This window comes from Anthonomus grandis, chromosome 22 (assembly GCF_022605725.1).
Source record: "Anthonomus grandis grandis chromosome 22, icAntGran1.3, whole genome shotgun sequence".
In the NCBI taxonomy this organism is placed as follows: Eukaryota; Metazoa; Arthropoda; class Insecta; order Coleoptera; family Curculionidae; genus Anthonomus; species Anthonomus grandis.
This window is the reverse complement of record NC_065567.1, coordinates 40280106-40298239: the sequence shown is the minus strand read 5'-3', so window position 1 is coordinate 40298239 and position 18134 is coordinate 40280106. Positions and strand designations below refer to the sequence as shown.

General features: G+C 32.5%; 2 protein-coding genes across 2 annotated transcripts in view; both read left to right on the top strand.

Moving 5' to 3' along the window:
• Positions 1–13041, top strand: part of LOC126748425 (uncharacterized) — a 24933-nt gene extending 11892 nt beyond the window's left edge. The window contains exon 2 of the mRNA XM_050457667.1: positions 12895–13041. The gene's annotated coding sequence lies outside the window, so the exon portion shown is untranslated. The remainder of the gene's footprint in view (positions 1–12894) is intronic.
• LOC126748427 (protein tipE) lies at positions 13034–18134 on the top strand. The gene has a single exon (XM_050457671.1). It carries the CDS (start codon positions 13034–13036, stop codon positions 13685–13687), a length of 654 nt encoding a protein of 217 aa, XP_050313628.1. The 3' UTR covers positions 13688–18134.

The following is an 18134-nucleotide window of genomic DNA, read 5'->3' as shown; positions in this document are numbered from 1 at the left end:
GAGTTGGGTATTCAAAAATGTCAATGTTTATTCTTTCGAATGGTGTTCGGGGGGTTTCCGTAATTACTAGAGGTCTACTTAAGTTTTTCCTAACAAATTTGACTTTTTGGCAAATTTCGCACCTTTTTAAGTCTTCGATGTTCTTATTCATACCGCGCCAATTGTATTTTTGTCTAATTCTTCGACAAGTTTCGTTAATTTCGCGGTGTAAATTGTTTTTGCCAAGGTGATATTGTTATATGATAATAGGTATTTGGTCTTCATCAGGTGTGGTAACAATATTTTTACAAATTTTTAATTTGATTTCTTTGTCGGCAAAATTAAATGGCATCATTTCTAAAGAAGGTAGATCTAAATTATTTTCAATGCAATAAACTTCATTTAATTCAAATAAGTCTTGATATTTAAATAAACAATAAAACAAGTGTTGGCTACAAGAATTATTGTCAAATGGTAAAGGGATTATTAAATACTTCCGGTTTTTAACTGATTTACTATTAGCAACATTAATCTTTAATTCTTGGAAATCTAAATATTCTTCAAGAATGTCGTCAACAGTTTTAAAATGTAAATCTTCCATTTTGTTTTGGCTAAAGAATGTAATGATATTTTTATTTGATTTATCTAGTAGTTGGTCATTTGTAACCTCTATTTGAGAATAATCGATTAAAGATCTAGTTTTATAATTATCAACAAATCGATTGTATTCCTCGGTTATGTTTCGATCGTCTTCTTCGGTAAATGAGGGTTGAGGGCTCGGTTCAGGGATAGCAGTGTCTTTGTCTAACGCAAAAATGTTTACTTTTTTATAAAAATCTACGCATTCCTTAAGGTGATTTATTTTAATACGAGAAAGTGCGTCAGTATTTTTATTATATTCACCGGGTTTAAATTCGATTCTAAATGAATATTCCTCGAGTTTGAGGCGCCAACGCGTTAACCTGCTTCCGGGATCTTGAATGGACCATAACCATGTAATTGGACGATGGTCAGTAATAAGCGTGAATTGTCTGCCGAATAAGTACGGTCGAAAATGTTTTACGGCCCAAACTATAGCTAATAACTCACGTTCTATAGTGAAGTATTTAGTTTCCGCGGCACATAAGGTTCTCGATGCGTAAGCGATGGGCATATCATTCCCGATCGGTCCTTGAGATAAAACGGCTCCGATTGCAAAAGCACTTGCGTCAGTAGTTAAGATAAACGGTTCCTCAAAATTCGGATAAATTAAAAGTGTGTCAGTGGTTAATGCAGTTTTTAATGTATTAAAAGACTCTTGATATTCTTTACTAAAAATAAAAGGGGTATCTTTTTGAAGAAGGGTGGTTGGGGGCTTTGAGATTTTAGCAAAATTTGAAATAAACCGTCTGTAATAACCTGCTAATCCGAGGAAAGATTTTATGTCTTTTTGATTTTTTCGTTCTGGAAAATTTAAAATACATTCGACTTTTGCCGGATTAGGTTTTTCACCGTTTTCTGTTATTAAATGTCCGAGATAGGCTACTTCTTTGCGTAAGAATTCGTACTTATCTGGTTGTATTTTTAGATTGGATTTTCTTAGGCGTTTAAAGACTTCTTGTAGGCGGTTAATGTGCTCGTGGATAGTAGGAGAATAGATTATGATGTTGTCCATGTAGACGAGGCATCTTTCGTTTAAAATTCCCATAAGAATATTATCCATAACCCTCTGAAAAGTTGATGGAGCGTTTTTCAGGCCAAATGGCATTCGAACGAATTCGTAGTGCCCATTTTCTACGGAAAACGCGGTTTTAGAAATATCTTTCGGGTCTATCTCTATTTGATGGAACCCTGATGCTAGGTCTAAAGTAGTGAAATATTGGCATTTACCAAGTTGGTCGAGGAGGTCTGAAATATTAGGTAATGGGTATTTATCGTTAACCGTAACTTCGTTTAGTTTACGATAGTCGATAACTACTCGCCACTTTTGCTTGCCTGAAGCGTCAAGTTTTTTAGGGACTACCCAAACCGGGGCTGACCAGGGAGATGTGGATGGTCTTATAATATTTTCGTCGAGCATCTTAGAAATTTTTTTTTTAACTTCCTCTTTATGAATGTGAGGATATCTATACGATTTTGTATAAATGGGTTTGGCGTTATTAGTATCAATCGAGGGTTTAATTTCGTTGGTAAACGTAAGTTGATCACCTTCGATATAGAAAATATCGGAAAATTCTAAACAAAGTTTAGTAATTTTCTCACGTTCTTCTTCGTTAAGGTGGTCAATTCTCAATTATTCTTTTATTAGTTGCCGTCTATCAACAGGTTCGGCTGACTCATAATAATTAAAATTATTTATCGATTGTAGATCAGGTAGAGGTTCAAAAGACAAACTCGAGAAATCGATTATTTTATCAATTGCGTTAGGGTTAATAATGGTTGTTAAAAATTCGCCTTGTTTGTTTACGTGAATAATAGCATTTGGGACTTTAACTTTTTCTTTTTCTTCACCTAATAAAATTACATCGGTGTTTTTTAAATTGCATTTTAGTTTAATTTGCATTAAGACTTTTTCAGTACGGGGTTCTATTGATATTAAATTTTTATTTTTTATTGCGTTATTTTGAAAATGCTGATTAGTTTCGGTATCAACTGTTGGGGTTAGAATTTGAGGTAGGCAAGAAGAGCTTCTTTAGCTAAGTTTGATTTTACTACAGGTTTTTCATCCTCTGGTGTAAATTTATACATAGGAATATCTTTAAAATTTGTCTTAAGTATTTTTGATTTTAAGTCGATGAATGTGTTCATAGTGCTGTAGAAAATCGAGTTCTAAAATACCATCGAATTCGATATCTAAGTTACAAATATAAACTTTACAAGGATTATCTACATTAAAAGAAATCAAGGTGGATTCTTGGATCAATATTTTTTGATCAGTGATACTTGTACGACAATATTTTCCGCAAAGCGTTGCTTAAAACCGTCTGCAACATGATCCTTAAAAACTGAAATTCCCGCGCCTGTATCTATAAGTAATTTATATGTTTTGGAAGCATCGTAAATGTAGTAAAGGTTTTTTGAGCTTACGGTGTGTAAATTATTTAAAGAAAGCTTTGTTCTGGATTTTGTTTCGGGTCGTTGATCCGCAATGTTTGGATTTGTGTTGCAATTTGCGACATTGTCTGGTCTGTTTGTTTCTGATCTGGTGGGTGGTTTTGGTTCGATATTAATGGAAAAGTTCGATTTGACGTTACTAAAGGATTTTGTTGTGTTGCCAAGTTATTATTAGGTTCGTGTTGATTTCCTATTGGCTGTTCAAATAAATTATAATCAATTTGGTTAGAAAAATCTTCGACATTTTGATCGTAATAATAGGTTTGACTATTATCGGAATAATAGTTGTACTGCTCGAGGTAGTTATCAGAATAACTATTCTCATCAAAATAGTTATTTTCGTCAAAATAGTTATATTGTGAACCGTCATTAAAGTTCATATGATAGGTTCTTTGATAGTTTGGGTTTCTTTGAATGACACTGGGACGATACTTGTTTTGGCTACTTTGTCCAAAATTTGGTCGTGGTTGGGGGTTAGAAGGGTTTTGAAATGAAGGTTGATTTTGTGAATATGGCCTTTGAAAATTATTTGGATTACTATTTAAATTTGGTGCTGGGTTTTCAAAATTATTAGGTCTGGGGCTTGACTGTACTCTATATTCAATTGAAGTATGGCCAATTCTTCCGCATTTAAAACATTTTATACTAGGATTTTGCGGGCGTCTTAAAGTAGTGTTTGGTCTGGATGATGGATGTGGTTGTATGGGTCTATTTTGTTTTTGGTTTTCAAAATAGGACAATTGCAATTCTCGCCTAATTCTAGCTTGAGCTTCAAGTAAATTGTTGGGATTACTTGCGCGTACTATGTGACCAATATGTGGGTCTAAACCGGTTAATAGTGTGTTTAGAGACATCGAGTCTATTAAATTCGTTTGTGCTATTTTTTGAGGTGCGGTAAAATTTTGTTTTTGCACGGCAGAGTGCATTTTAGAGTTAAGAGTTTAAAGCCTATTAAAGAATATTAACGGGGATTCATTTGGTAATTGTTTTAATCTCTGCAAATCTTGGATTAAAGAAGAGAGGTCCCGACTATCACCAAAATGTAAACTTAATAATTGCTTAACTTCTAAATATGATAATACATTTCTAGAATTGACAAGTTGTGCGGCTTTTCCTTTTAATTTATTTTTTATGTGAATAACTAAAAGATCGCGTTGTTCACCGACTGCCATGTTGTAAGCACAATCGCACGCATGTAAAAATGAGCCTAAAAATATTGCATCACCATCAAATTCAGGAATTAGAGAAAAAAATTTAGATAGTTTATAATTTTCAAGGTGAATATCGTGAGCTGACGTATTCTATGAGCTTGTCGATTATGTTGTTCAGTTTGTTTAGTTTCGTTTGTGGTAGACATTATAATATTTTAAATACTTTTTTCGAAATACGAAATTAGAAAATCGAACAGTATAAAAATAGTAAAATAAAATGTGTATAAAATATTAAAATACACAAAAACAAAAATATAAACGAATGATTCAATGCTTTAACTTACAAAAGAATCTTCTTAACCATTGTCTTGTTCTCTGCTTGTTGGATACCAGGGGCTTCACCAGGTGTTCCTTTCGTACCCTTGTTGCTGAGTGAGGACGCTGGATTTAGGGTGCTAGTGGTTCTTACTGTAGCTAATATCACTCGCGAATTTGGATCAACCTGTTTTCGCGGCGTATAACTATCTGTTCCGAGTGCGCCAATGTTAAATTCTAGATTCCAAAAATAACATAAAAAAAAAAAGTTTTATTTCAAAATTACAAAAAAAACCGACATAGGTTTTTATATCTTATATAAAATATAAGAATAAATAAAATCTTATATCTTATACAAAATACTTAATAATAATGATCTTAGAGCTAACAAGCAATGGCTTTTTATATAAACAGAAAATGCTGACTATCATGAGAACAATATGATAAGGTTCTGTCCACAGTCTTTTTAAACAAACAACAGCTAAGCATAAAAGGTGCTACGTTTGCTTATTCCTGGAAACGCCTACGGAACTGGTTGAGACGGTAAACATGTGGGTTGGCCTTAGTATCGGGTTTCATGGTATATTCTCATCTAACATATATATATATATATATATATATATATATATTCGGCGAATGAAAAATTTCGAATATGATTTTTGCGTAATGTGTAAGAAGGAGACGGAGTAGAGCGAGAACAAACTAACAAACTTGGCTCCACCCTGGGCGGCTATCGCGTCGTCGTTGCGCTTATCAGTCCGGTTAAAGTTCGGTTGCAATTCCTCGCATACCTATGTACGTGTTAGCTGATCATGTTTACAATTTATTTCAACCTTTGGTACGAAGACGGATACAGTAATAAAATAAAAATGGTTTTCACTGTTGATCAAAAGATTAATATCATTACATGGTATTGTCATGCGGATAGTGCAGAAGAAGTTGTCGGCCGTTTTATATTTGTATATCCTGATCAGCAAGTCCCTACTGCTAAAACAATGTATAATATCTGGCATAAGTTTGAGCAGTCGGGATGTGTAAATCGGTGTGCAAAATGTTCTAGTGGCGATCAGGAACCTCATCGAACACCTGACGCTAGGATTGAAAAGGAGGTCAAGGTGTGTGCTTTTGTGGAAGTAAGTGAACCTTGTTCTAGCTCCCAAATTTCTGAAAAACTTGATATTCCAAGTCGTACAGTGCGTGATATTTTGAAAAGAAATAAGTACAAAGCCGATAAAATTAAAAACCCTTAAGAAATTTTTCCAGAAGATCAAATAAAACGCTTGGAGTTTTGTGAAACCTTAAGAGAAAAAATTGATCAAAATGACGACTTCACAAGTAATATTTTATTTACAGACGAGTCATCTTTTTCTCTTCTAGGTCGACATAATTCTTCAGTCGTGAGATATTGGTCTCGGGAAAATCTACATTTGAGTGTACCATTACGAAGTCAATACCCGCAAAAGGTAAATGTTTGGGCTGGTATTTTAGCCAATCACATTGTAGGGCCTTTTTTTATTGATGGTACCTTAAACTCTGACAGATACTTACTTTTATTGCAACAAAATATTATACCCGCTGTACGAAACTTGGATGTTAATTTTGAGGAAATTTGGTTTCAACAAGACGGATGTCCCCCTCACAATGCTAGACAAGTGCAGGACTATTTAACAAACACTTTTCCTGAACAGCTTATTTCCACAAGAAGTACCATACCATGGCCTCCGCGATCTCCAGATCTGACGCCTTGCGACTACTTCTTATGGGGCTATTTGACGGAAATTCTTTACCAACACCGACATGAAAGAGCCGTTAATTTCGACGAATTGCGACTAAGAATTATTAATATTTCTAGGTCCATTACACCTGAAATATTAGCCAATGTACTTAGAGAATTTTACGACAGGTTGGAATACTGTGAAGCCCAACAGGAGGTGTATTTGAACACCTTATTAAATAATCCATTTAATTAGAATTACTATTTTGTTTAAGAGTTATTTTTCATTTTATTTTAGAATATTGTATTTAGTTTTCACCAAAGGTTTTTAAGATTTGAGGATATTAAAGTTGTTTTTTTGACTTGCGATTATGAGCACGTTAAAAAACAACATACATTTTTATCTTTCGTGTGCGCGTAAAATTCCAATACTTGATTCGAGCACAGTATAAAGAACAAGACAGTAGGTTCACTCTCTCGCGGCCGTTTGAAGTAGGGACTTCTAAACAGTGCCAACTTTTTTTACCCGGTCGTAAATCATTATTTAGTTTCGGCGGCAATCCTTTACGATACGGGGGGTGTTTGAAACATTTTTAATAAGGAATATTTTCGTACATCGCGACGGGCAGCGTGTAATACTACCTACCTAATATTACATACACTTAATTAATAATAAATTCGTTAATATAGCCATTTTTTAAATATTTAATAAAATTTACATAATAATGTGATAACAACACTCAGAATATGGAACTCGGTAACAGTGAAATATAAAAAGGCAGTTAAATAAAAAAAACTTATTAAATGCCTAATTATTTGCTTTTAAAATAGGGGATGAAAGAACAAACCACTAAAATTAAAATAAAACGAAAATAGGTGTTTTACAACCTAGAATTCATATGAATATGCAAGATAAATATAGTTTTACATTGGGGATTATAGTACAAATCAATATTTTGAAACTTAAACCCTTAAAAACCACCCTTAATGACAAAAAAAATGCAGTTTTAAGTATGGTTAGATGGTATAAGTGGCTAAAATTTATATCATTCAAATGATTGCAATGCAACTAATAATAAATCGGATAGCTTTCACTATTAAAAACCACCACTAATAACAGAATATTACCAAAAATTTTGCATTTTTTTAGATTAAAATCACGATTAAAAAAAAATATGTACTCTAAATCGCTGATACTTTTTGAACATATTATTGGTACCTATATATAGTCCATTGTAGAAGGCTACGCTTTAATTTTTGAAATAAATACATAATTTTTTTTGATCAATTTTTTTAAAACTGCAATTATTTTTATTTTATTCCTAACTTTTTTAATTTTTATGCTAATGACTTACAATCAAGTTTATTTTTAAAGTTTTTGATACTACATACTTGAAAAAATGTGCTAGATATTTGTCTAAAAAACGTTTTTTTTTTTAATAACGTGAAATAGTTATAATTTTACGTCATTATATTTTGTTATCTAAAAAAAAGGGTTATGTTCACACAGTTGTATCTTAGCGCCTATAGCACCTAGATAAATCAAACAAAAGTCAATCTTTTGTTTTTAAACTTTTGTTTATTAGATTTTTTTGTAGGATCTCAATTTTCCGAGATATTTAAGAAATACTGAAGAAAAGCGTGTATTTTTTTCTGTGAACTAATCCATTTTTATTTTTTTTAAAATGTATATCCTCTTTTACTCCTGTAGCCATCTACGCAACATATCGCCGGCATTTATAAAGTACAAAATTTCCGCACAACGCTATTATAGTTCTAATATTGAAGACGCCCCTGTATAACGCAGTCGCCACCGGGCAGCAAAAAAGAGTAGCATCAGAAAGCGAGTGAGAAAGGCAACATTTTGGGCGGCGCTTAGAGTGATCCTTCTATTCTAGTTTATGTTCGGTGATTCGAGGCGGCTAACCTACCCATCTCCAAGCGCTTGCTAAACATCACTGCGAGCAAGCCGGACGAAATTAAATTCACATTGCGAGCGGTACGGAGAATCGGCGTCGCTATCGGTGGGAGGTTACCGATGCAGTCGTTCTCTGTCTACTCTCTATCTATTAGGTCTAATACATTAAAACTCAATCCGTAAGATTCATCTCGCCAAACGTGTATATATATTACGTTTTATTACGTAAGCGTTTTATTACGTATTTTTTCTAAACCCATTCCTAAATTCAAGAAAATAGTAATTTGGGTATTAGTTGGGAGGCCGCTAACATAAATAGCGAATAGAACAGACACTGTTTTTTCTATGCTAAAAGATAATAGATTTATTTTTAACCTGTGTATATATTTAATTGTTAAGCTCATCTTCTTCAGTTATTGAACCCCGACCAGCTTTTTGAGTGTTTTCGCTGTCTCCGGTGGTAGCCAACATATATATGGAATGGTTTGAGGAACAGGCAATCAGCACCTCACGACAAAAGCCAAAGATGTGTCTGCGATACGTTGATGACACATTTATCAACTGGGATAAAGGGGAAGACAAACTTCAGGGCTTCTTACACCACCTGAACAACATGGTGCCAAGTATCAAATTCACCATGGAGACGGAGAAAAATTCGATGCTGCCATTCTTACAATCAAGAATACAAATGGCATTATAAGAACGTCTATGTATCGAAAACCCACACATACTGGACAATACCTACACTTTGATTCCAATCACTCTGGTTCGACTTCAGTTGTTGTTGTCATCAGTTGGAATCATCAGGTCTCTGTACAACCGAGCTATAACCATCTGCAATAACGACGCAGACTTTAAGGCGGAAGTAGCACTTCTTACTAAAGATCTGCAGCAGAGTGGTTATTCCAAAAAACCTATCCAGAAAACTATCCAGAGGTCGATGGCGAAGGAGACCAGAACCAAGCAAGAGGATGAATCAACTAGGCTTCTCGCAATCCCCTATATAAAAGGTATATCCGAGAAAATCCGACGAATTGCTAAGAAGTTTATTCTAAAAACCGCGTTTAGATCTGGCAATACAATAAGAAGTTCTGTTTCCAAAACAAAGCTAGAATCTACAGAAGCAAAAACTGCATCTACCAGATCCTTGTGAGTGTGGCGACTCATATGTTTACGAAACCAAAAGTCCTTTGGCAGTTAGGACCAAGGAACATCGCAAATGGACGACCACTGGAGAAGTAGCCAGATCAGGCATAGCTGAACATGCTTGGACAAATGGCCATAACATTCACTGGTCTAAAACAAAAATTCTAAGGAAGGAATCACACTGGCGAAAAAGGAAATTTCTGGAAGCTGCCTACATAACGCAAAACCAGGGCATCTTCAGCCAACCCAGTGTGGATGTTCCCAACATACGGAGACCTCTTCTAGCAGACGCTCTCTTTACGCATCATCAGAATTCACGCCTCATTGATGCCATTAATCATATATAAGCCTGCAGAATAGGAAATTGCTTTAGTTTACACTTGATAACGGTCGGAGATATTTACCGATCGAAACGTCGTGTTGTACCAAAAACAAAGACAACGTCAGTCCTACTACCTGTTTCTTTTCAGCTTTTTGAGTGTCATGACATGCCCGAATTCACAAAACTTTGCTTGAATTCTGCTTACCATGCTTTGGCTAATAGGCGACCGATCAGGATGAGTTGCATTAAACAACTGAACCACCTCCTTTTGAGTACGCGACATCTCCGAACCAAAACCAATCATACACAAGATTTCGATCCTTTCACGTTCGGTTAATTTTCTCATATTTCAACAGTAGGTAATAAAGTGTAGTTAATAATAAAACGCAGGATAGCACTGCCTCTCAAAAAGAATAAACACCACTTATAAATATCTTTAAAAATACTTCAAATAGTTGCACCAAAATACATTCACTTTCTGACACTGACAACAACAACTAAAAAACCAAAATACTAACATGTAATTTAGATAGGCATTTCTTTAATTTTACATTTTATCTTCATTTTTCGTTCAAAAATGCTTATGTAACCACTATTCATTTGTACCATATCCTTTGTAAAAAAAATGCGTTCTTTCTGATTCTGCATTAAAAAATTGTGGTTTCTATTTGAAAAACATATTGATGACGTCATATCTTTTTTTAAGTCACCCTGTATATCTAATTTCCACGCACCCTAAACCAAATATTAAAATCGACGGATTCGAGCATTCTTTTCAAAAACGGTCCATTTCATTTTTATTGAATTTATCCGGTACTTTACGGATGTACTGTATAATGTCGGGTTTCCACTAAGCGGACTGGCCAAAAACAAAACACGAACTATCCGTTTAAACAGAAAAATTTGAACAGTTTTGTTTTGAAATTGTTTCAAAACTGTTGTGTCCCCAACGCACTTTCTGTCTACACCAGTAACGAACTGAAATCAATAGTTTGTATTGATTTTAGTTCGTTAGTCAGTTTATGTCCTGTTTAAGTTTTATGTAGTTTACATCGAGACACCGGAACCACTTTGTGAAAATGTGGCGCGCAGCAAATATGTTAAGACAAGATAACGAGGATTGATTTTTTCTAGGAGCTTCATATTTTATTATGAATAAAAAGAACAAAAATTAACGTCGATTTTGGGTTAGACCATCTTTGAGGAAAAAAGGAGAAAATGTGACTTCTAAACTATTGCAAGATCTAAGAGAAGATGATATAAGTATAGGAGGTGAACTGCGATCAAATCTTAAGAACTTTTTAAGAATGTCAAGCACAGATTTTGAAAATTTATTTTGTTTAATTGGCCCTATCATTAGCAAGAGCAACACCAACTACAGAGACCTCTGATAACAATCAATAATGTTAGCCAACTTTCGCTCAACTTCGGCTGTGGACACGTTACATATTTTTTCTAGCTCCATCAAGAAATTTTTTTTTTAATTTCTGTTTTTATACTCTGAATGTTTAGCATCCCATAAGCTTCTAACATTTTTGTAGCCTTCAATTAAATTGGCGGTTTCCTCCACTGTCCACACTTTTTTAGAAGTATGCGAAAAGTACATATACCGTGTCAATATTTTGATATAAATAAAGTACTTACAATAGACATTGCAACGCTTTCTCTTTATGCATTAAAATTAGATTAAACCACTTAATTACAACAACGAAATTAAAATCAAACTATCTCAAGACGTCTACACTGAGCAGACAAACATTTCTAGAACACGCGGACCCTTTGAAGTTACCGACCCTTGCTAAGACACTGTTTGTGTTGGTAAAAACTCTATTCGCGGACTACAAAGTTCTGAAAACATTTAAAAAAAAACACAATTTTCCAGAACAGTTCGCAAACGGACCGAGTTTGTGTTTATCATGAGATATAAAAAATATAGTTTTCAATTTCACTCGTCCATTTCATAAACATATTTTATGAGCTATTTCAAATGGAGCATAGAAAAATCCACGGGAAACATAAAGTTATTAAAAGACTGTTTTTAATATTAATTTCAAGCTAGTAGAGTATATTTTGAAAACAAAATAGGTTAAAACATAGCAAGACAAAAGTAGGGTTAAAGCAAAATGACATTTATAACACATTTATTTGTTCCTTTTTGTAAAAAAATACAATATTACCTTATATCAGATTTTCCTGAAATTTGGCATTCAGATTCTCGCATATTTTGCGCTCACACCTCCTATTTTGTTTTTCGATGTTCAATCTGGTTAACTTTAAATTTAATAAAACTGTAAATAGTTACCACCGGTAAAACCGATTCAAGATGGAAGACAGCCTGAACAGCTCACGAGGGAAGCCAATATTAACAAACCACAAAATGTTAATTGTAGGTACTGGATCGACAAACAAAATAGAAGGTTTGAGCGGAAATAAATAAGAAATACTTTGACCAATTTTCACCTGATTCTGATGAGTGTTTTTTTTGGGTATTTGGACAAATCACATTACAAACATCTACTACTGAGTAAATATTGAGTTTCAGGGCCATAAAACAGGCGACAAATTCAACGGCATTAGCATTAGAAACACAAATACAAAAACGGTTGAAAGATCTAACTTCTTAGCTCTTCTATTAATACTTGCTCAGCTTTGAAACTTATCATTATTTTCATTTTATGTTTTTTTTAATCTATATTTTATGTCTCTTAATACTTGTATTAATATGAAAATAACTTAAACAACGAACACAACAACACAAAGAATTTTATAAAAAAAGGTATAAAAGTGCAATATAAAAACTTGGAATTTTATAATCTACTAGAGATATAGCAAATATTAAATTAGGAGAAAATAAAATTATATGTCACATTTTTCTGAATAAGAAATTAGTCATACCTGGCTAACTTAAATTTAAAATATTAACACAGAAATATAAGGTTTACATATAATTTCAAATTCATGTTAAAAATACTTTATTTGCGAATTCTGACTTAAAAACTAATTGCGAGAGGAATCACATGGTTTTCTTAGATGAAAACGATGGTATAACGATTTTTCAAACCGGTAACACCTGTTATTAAGTAGTCCGAGAGTAAAATAAGCCTACTACTAGTTAATATAAAATAAACTTAAAAACTTAAAAAAAAATAATTTTTAAGATCATAGAGTATTATTTATAATAACTATATATGAAAGAGTGCACTATTCTTTGTTGATTTAATTTAACATAATTTCTTGATAAGTAATTTTGTTTTAGGCGTTCCCCTCTTGTTGGATCGAGACTGATGAAGTCGGTAGTTGGACCAAATAGTTGCCTCCATCTGGACGGGGAAGGCGTCAGTTTTGGATTTTAAAGTCACATTTTTCACATTTCCTCAAATTAAGAATTGACCGACATGACCAGCAAGCCATCTTTTACGCTTCTCAGCTTAGCCGAAACCGCAAAATTTTATACTTCACTATGCCTGGGTACCACTGCCTTTGTATCAGTATTTGCATTTCTCTTCCTCATACCATTCGTAGTAGACCCATCTATTACAAGTTTAATGGCAGATTATGATACTGAACCAGTGACGTGTGTAGCAACTAACCATGTTTATGCTGAAGGAATATCTAACTGTAGCTGGGCTTCATGCCGAGAAGGTTGCACCAGAGAAGCAACTAGATGCCATCAAATTCACGTCAATTACTCCAGAGTACCCTTTCGTAAATATAATAAAGACAAAATTGTCCACTGGGAAGTGACTAACACGCGCTTTTTGATTAATACCGAAGGTTGTGGGTATCCTCCTTCAGTAAATTGCTCTCAATTTGCTAAGCAGTATGGATATAATACGGCCGGTACTCCATTTCCTTGTTATTATAGCAGAATGTATCCAGAATTTGTAGTTTCTCGTTACTCTTGGGATGACACGTTAAGAAACCTCGTGCTGTCTCTAGCAATTCCTAACTTGCTTTTTATCGCCTCTGTTGGGTTATTAAGTTACTGGTATTGTCCCGGCTGTGGGCGGTCATGTCAAAAGTATATGCACCATTTTCCTGATAAGTAAGTTCCTGTAAAGGAAAATGATACAGCATAGATTAAATTAATGTTTTCTTATGTACAAAATTTTAATGGTAGTTTATTGCCAGTTATGTTGTGGTTAAAAATGATTTATTAATAATGGTTCTTTTAGCATAGTATCTAAGTAAATTATTAAGAACAAACAAACCTAATAATTAGATTATAATACGATCATTTTTGCTAGATAATATTATCTAACAAACATAAAATTCGAATAATAAACAAAAAATTATATTTAGATAAAATTTCCATGGATTGACAAGCTATTGTAAAGCAATCATAAATAAGCATTTCCATTATCTTTAGAGATAGGTCTAACTGTCTAAAAGCTTTAACTGATAGAAATTGTTTAAACTGTTTTCTGTAATAAATAAGTACGTGTAAATATTTTTTTTAATCGGAAAAGTTATTTTATTTGGTGGACTCCATGACAACTTTGCAACCAAATTTAACCAAAATGGCTAAATTACAAAATAATAGAACGAAACTCAAAAAATTTACAAATATAATAACCGGACATCTTAAAACTTATGACAAAAACTATGAGTGGTTAATAACCAATGTTATGTTGGGCCGATGCATTCGAAATCCGTGATAAACTTATGCGTGTTACTGATGTAAAAGTTCCATTCATTACTCTAAGCAGGAAGACTGTTTGGCCACCCTATATACAGAGGTTTTCTTATTAGTTATGATGTAAACTATATAAGTTGCTAAAGGCTATTCTGATCAAAAAATTCATATTATAATATGAAGTCCAATTCCCCGCCGTCCTCGAATATTCATGTTATAATTATAGACATTTAAATAGATTTATAAAATAGAATTTTAATTCTTACATTTTAGGTACATTTTTTCACTGTGTTGTCTTGAGATACAAATACAATATATATAGTAGATTCTTTTAAATTATTCCTAACTTTTAGAAATTAGTTCCCTGGGTTCTCCAAATGAAAAATCAATAATCCCACTACTTAAGGGATTTTTGTATTTAGGATATTTTGTATGTGACAAAAACAGGATTTTTTGTTAAAGTCATCAAAATAATCAGTTCCATCAGAATGGAATATAACTTATAAGTCATCCTGTATATAAGTTTTAGGCACAGATATAGAAGAAAGTAACCTACCCATATGAAAAGCATTTTTTGCTAAACTTTCCGAGTTTTGTCCAAGAGGTTTTAATAGAGTTTAATAAAACGTAGGATACCTAGCGAGGGTAAAGTAGAGGAGACAAGTTTGTAGGTTTCTTGTACGGAGGCACGCAGTCAAAAAGTTTGCAAAAAGCAATAAAATATTGGTCATGTTTAATTAGGAGTCCTGTATTCCATGATCAAAACCACTAACAGTGACTCATTAACTTAACTAGAAAGCAGTAGTATATAGAGACATCAAAATCTGTAGTCAAATATAAATTTTCATCATATTTATTCTTTATTCTTTCATTCCTTCACCTCACAGCTATTATTTTATTATTTTTGTGATTCAAATCCTTCCTATAGCACACATGACTAAAGTAACTATACTTTTTTACCTTACCATCTTGAGAGGCACTTAAAAGAACCACAAATAGATGTTAGTGGTTCTTGGGTTTCTGTTTTTTTCAGAGAGGCATAATTATACATACATACTATAACCTCAACCCCTTAGCGGGGGCGGTATTCACTTTTATTTTTTTAAATGGGAAGGGGTTTATGTGATACATAATTTGAAAGAACATTAAAGTTTATTTAAAATATCGCTTCGCTTTATAATTTTGAGCTACGATTTGTCTGGAAATAACATGTATTTTTATTGTCCTCCTTAAACACAAAATGATACGGATCCGAGGATTTTTTAACTTTTAACGTTAAAAGCAGTAAGCCTTGCTGGATTGTTTTCGATGAGCATATTAATTTGTTTCTTTACAGGCACTATCACTTTTTGTTGGCCGTATTTAAAGTAACTTTATTCTGTATTATTTCAGACTTATATATTCCTTTTATTCATGTATTTTTGTGTATAAAATTAGTTTAGATACAAGAAAATCACATGGTAGTAAAGTTGTTAAATGTCCGTTAGAAATTTCATCACACGATTAATATTTTAACTAATAGGAAGTGATAAGAAGAGGCAAATGATACAATAATTCCCAAATCAAAGTCCCAATTGAAGAGGCTAGTCTTACTTTCTTTCAAATTAATTTTTTTTAGGTCATAAGAGATGTTGTCCGCTATAATAATATAGTTTTAAATGTTATGTAAGTGAAGAATGTAGCATGTGCAACAGATAAGGTTAAGATCTTACAAGACTTTAGAAGATAAGACTGGTGGAAAGACAAAATCGATGTAGTTTATTTTTTAATGTAAACAATTCTATTTGTTTATTAGATATTATTAGATTTCTTTCTTCTTTAGTAGAATACTTTGGAAAAAATATTGTTACTAATTATGCAATATGTTCTTTCTTAAAACTGAAACTAATCGAAAGATGTACCTTGTTCTAGCTTATTAAAAGTAAATGTTGTTGGTATTAAATCTAAAGGCAACCGAATAAAGGAAAAGAAACTTGTATATATCTCTTTACTTTATCAATACAAAATAAATAAATAAAATAAGCCTTGTTAGCTTTGCCACCAGCCATTTGTTTATTAACGTCACTAATAAATATCAATTTTGTATTACTTTCATCATTAAATAGTATAGAAAATATTTAATTAAGAATAGTTTAAAACTTGGTTAAAAGTTATTTTATATTATGTTTAGGACCTTTAATCGGCTAAAGAAACAATCTTATAGAGAAGGCCATATAAAGCTTAAGAAAATAATATTAATTTATTTTTATTATTCTTATATTATGGGTAAGAACCTGAAAAAAGTTACATGTTAGATTACTACACATTTGTGTCGCAGGATGAGCGAATTTATACGTAAAAATTACAAAAAATGTTGGGGTTGAAATTTGACTGTTTGGCATCCAGATTAAACAATAAATTTTAGCATATTTTTATTTTTTTTAAATAAAGCATGCCTTGATACGAGCATTTTTTTAAATTTTATGAGTAGGTAAAGTAGTATGTCTAGGCAAGATATAAAAAAGTTTATAAAAAAAAGTTATTTAGAATGCAAAATTATGCCCGAATACCGAATTTCATAACCATATGCCTACTTTGATTTTTACGTTTAAATTATTTAATTATTTATTCTCCCTTTTTTAAAGGTTTAAATAAAAACCAAATAAATATTAATAGTTAAAATAGTGAAAATTATTGCCCTTGTTCTAATTCTGTTTAGGATCGGTACGAATTTTTTGCTCGGGAATGCATACCCCTTATTATATTGGGTTGTTTTTTGCTGCATTTACGAGTTTTTGTCGAACACTTTAAAATATTAAAATTCTCAGTTAAATGAGGCAGCTGAATGACCACTATAAAACATTGTCACTGTCAAAGTTTTGTACAAAAAACGTACTTAAATCTTATTGTAAAGTTATCGGCGGTGCTGAACATAAGCAAATCTGAATTACAAAGAACTTTTAGCATTATGATGCCAACAATATTAAAGCATTTAAACCAAGGTACTTTAAAACATACTTTAGAAAAGGGGGATGAAGCGCGCCGTTTATTATTTTCTTCTAGGTTAGGTGATAACATTTTACGGATTTTCATAAAAAAATAATATTCTCGGACGAATCTACTTTCATTACAAATGGTGTAATTTCATCCCGAAATTGTCGATTTTGGTCCAATGAAACGCCAAAATTTGTAATCCATGGCAAGAAGCAATATTTTCAACGTTAGGTGCGCCATATCGTACCATTTAGGTATTATTGGACCATACTTTATTGAAGGATCTCTTAATCAAGAAACGTATTTTCAGCGCACTCCACTATTTGAGTAGCAGAATGGTTGAATAGAACTTTTCGAAATCAATGAATTGGAAGACGCGGCCCAATTGAGTGGCCGCGACGGTCACCTGATTTAACCATTTCTGATTCCTATTATGGGGTCGGTTCAAGCAAATTGTTTATTCCGAGCCATTACCAAATGACAGGGAATTAAAACAAAGAAAATTAAAAAAATAATTAAAACAAAAAATTACTAAAACAAAGAATCAGAGATGCTTGTAATTCAATTTCCATTGAAGAAACTGGAAATTCTTTTAAAATGTTTAGGAAAGATATTGAAAAATGTTTCGACATTGAATAAATTTAAAATAAATAATAAAATGAAATTTTCTTGTTAAATTAGACGTACTATGTATATTTTATTACAAACATATTTTTAAGGATGGTTTGTAACTCTTAGATCAGTGATGTAACTATTAGATAAATAAATTAGTTAGTTTTTCTCTAATAATTAAATGTGAATAAAAAATTGTATTGGTACACCAAATGTAAAAATCAAAGTAGGCCTATGGTTATGAAATTTTTGGTACTCAGGCATAATTTTGCATT

Coding starts and splice junctions, on each gene's coding strand:
- LOC126748427 (XM_050457671.1), top strand. CDS start 13,034: ATGACCAGCAAGCCATCTTTTACGCTTCTCAGCTTAGCCGAAACCGCA.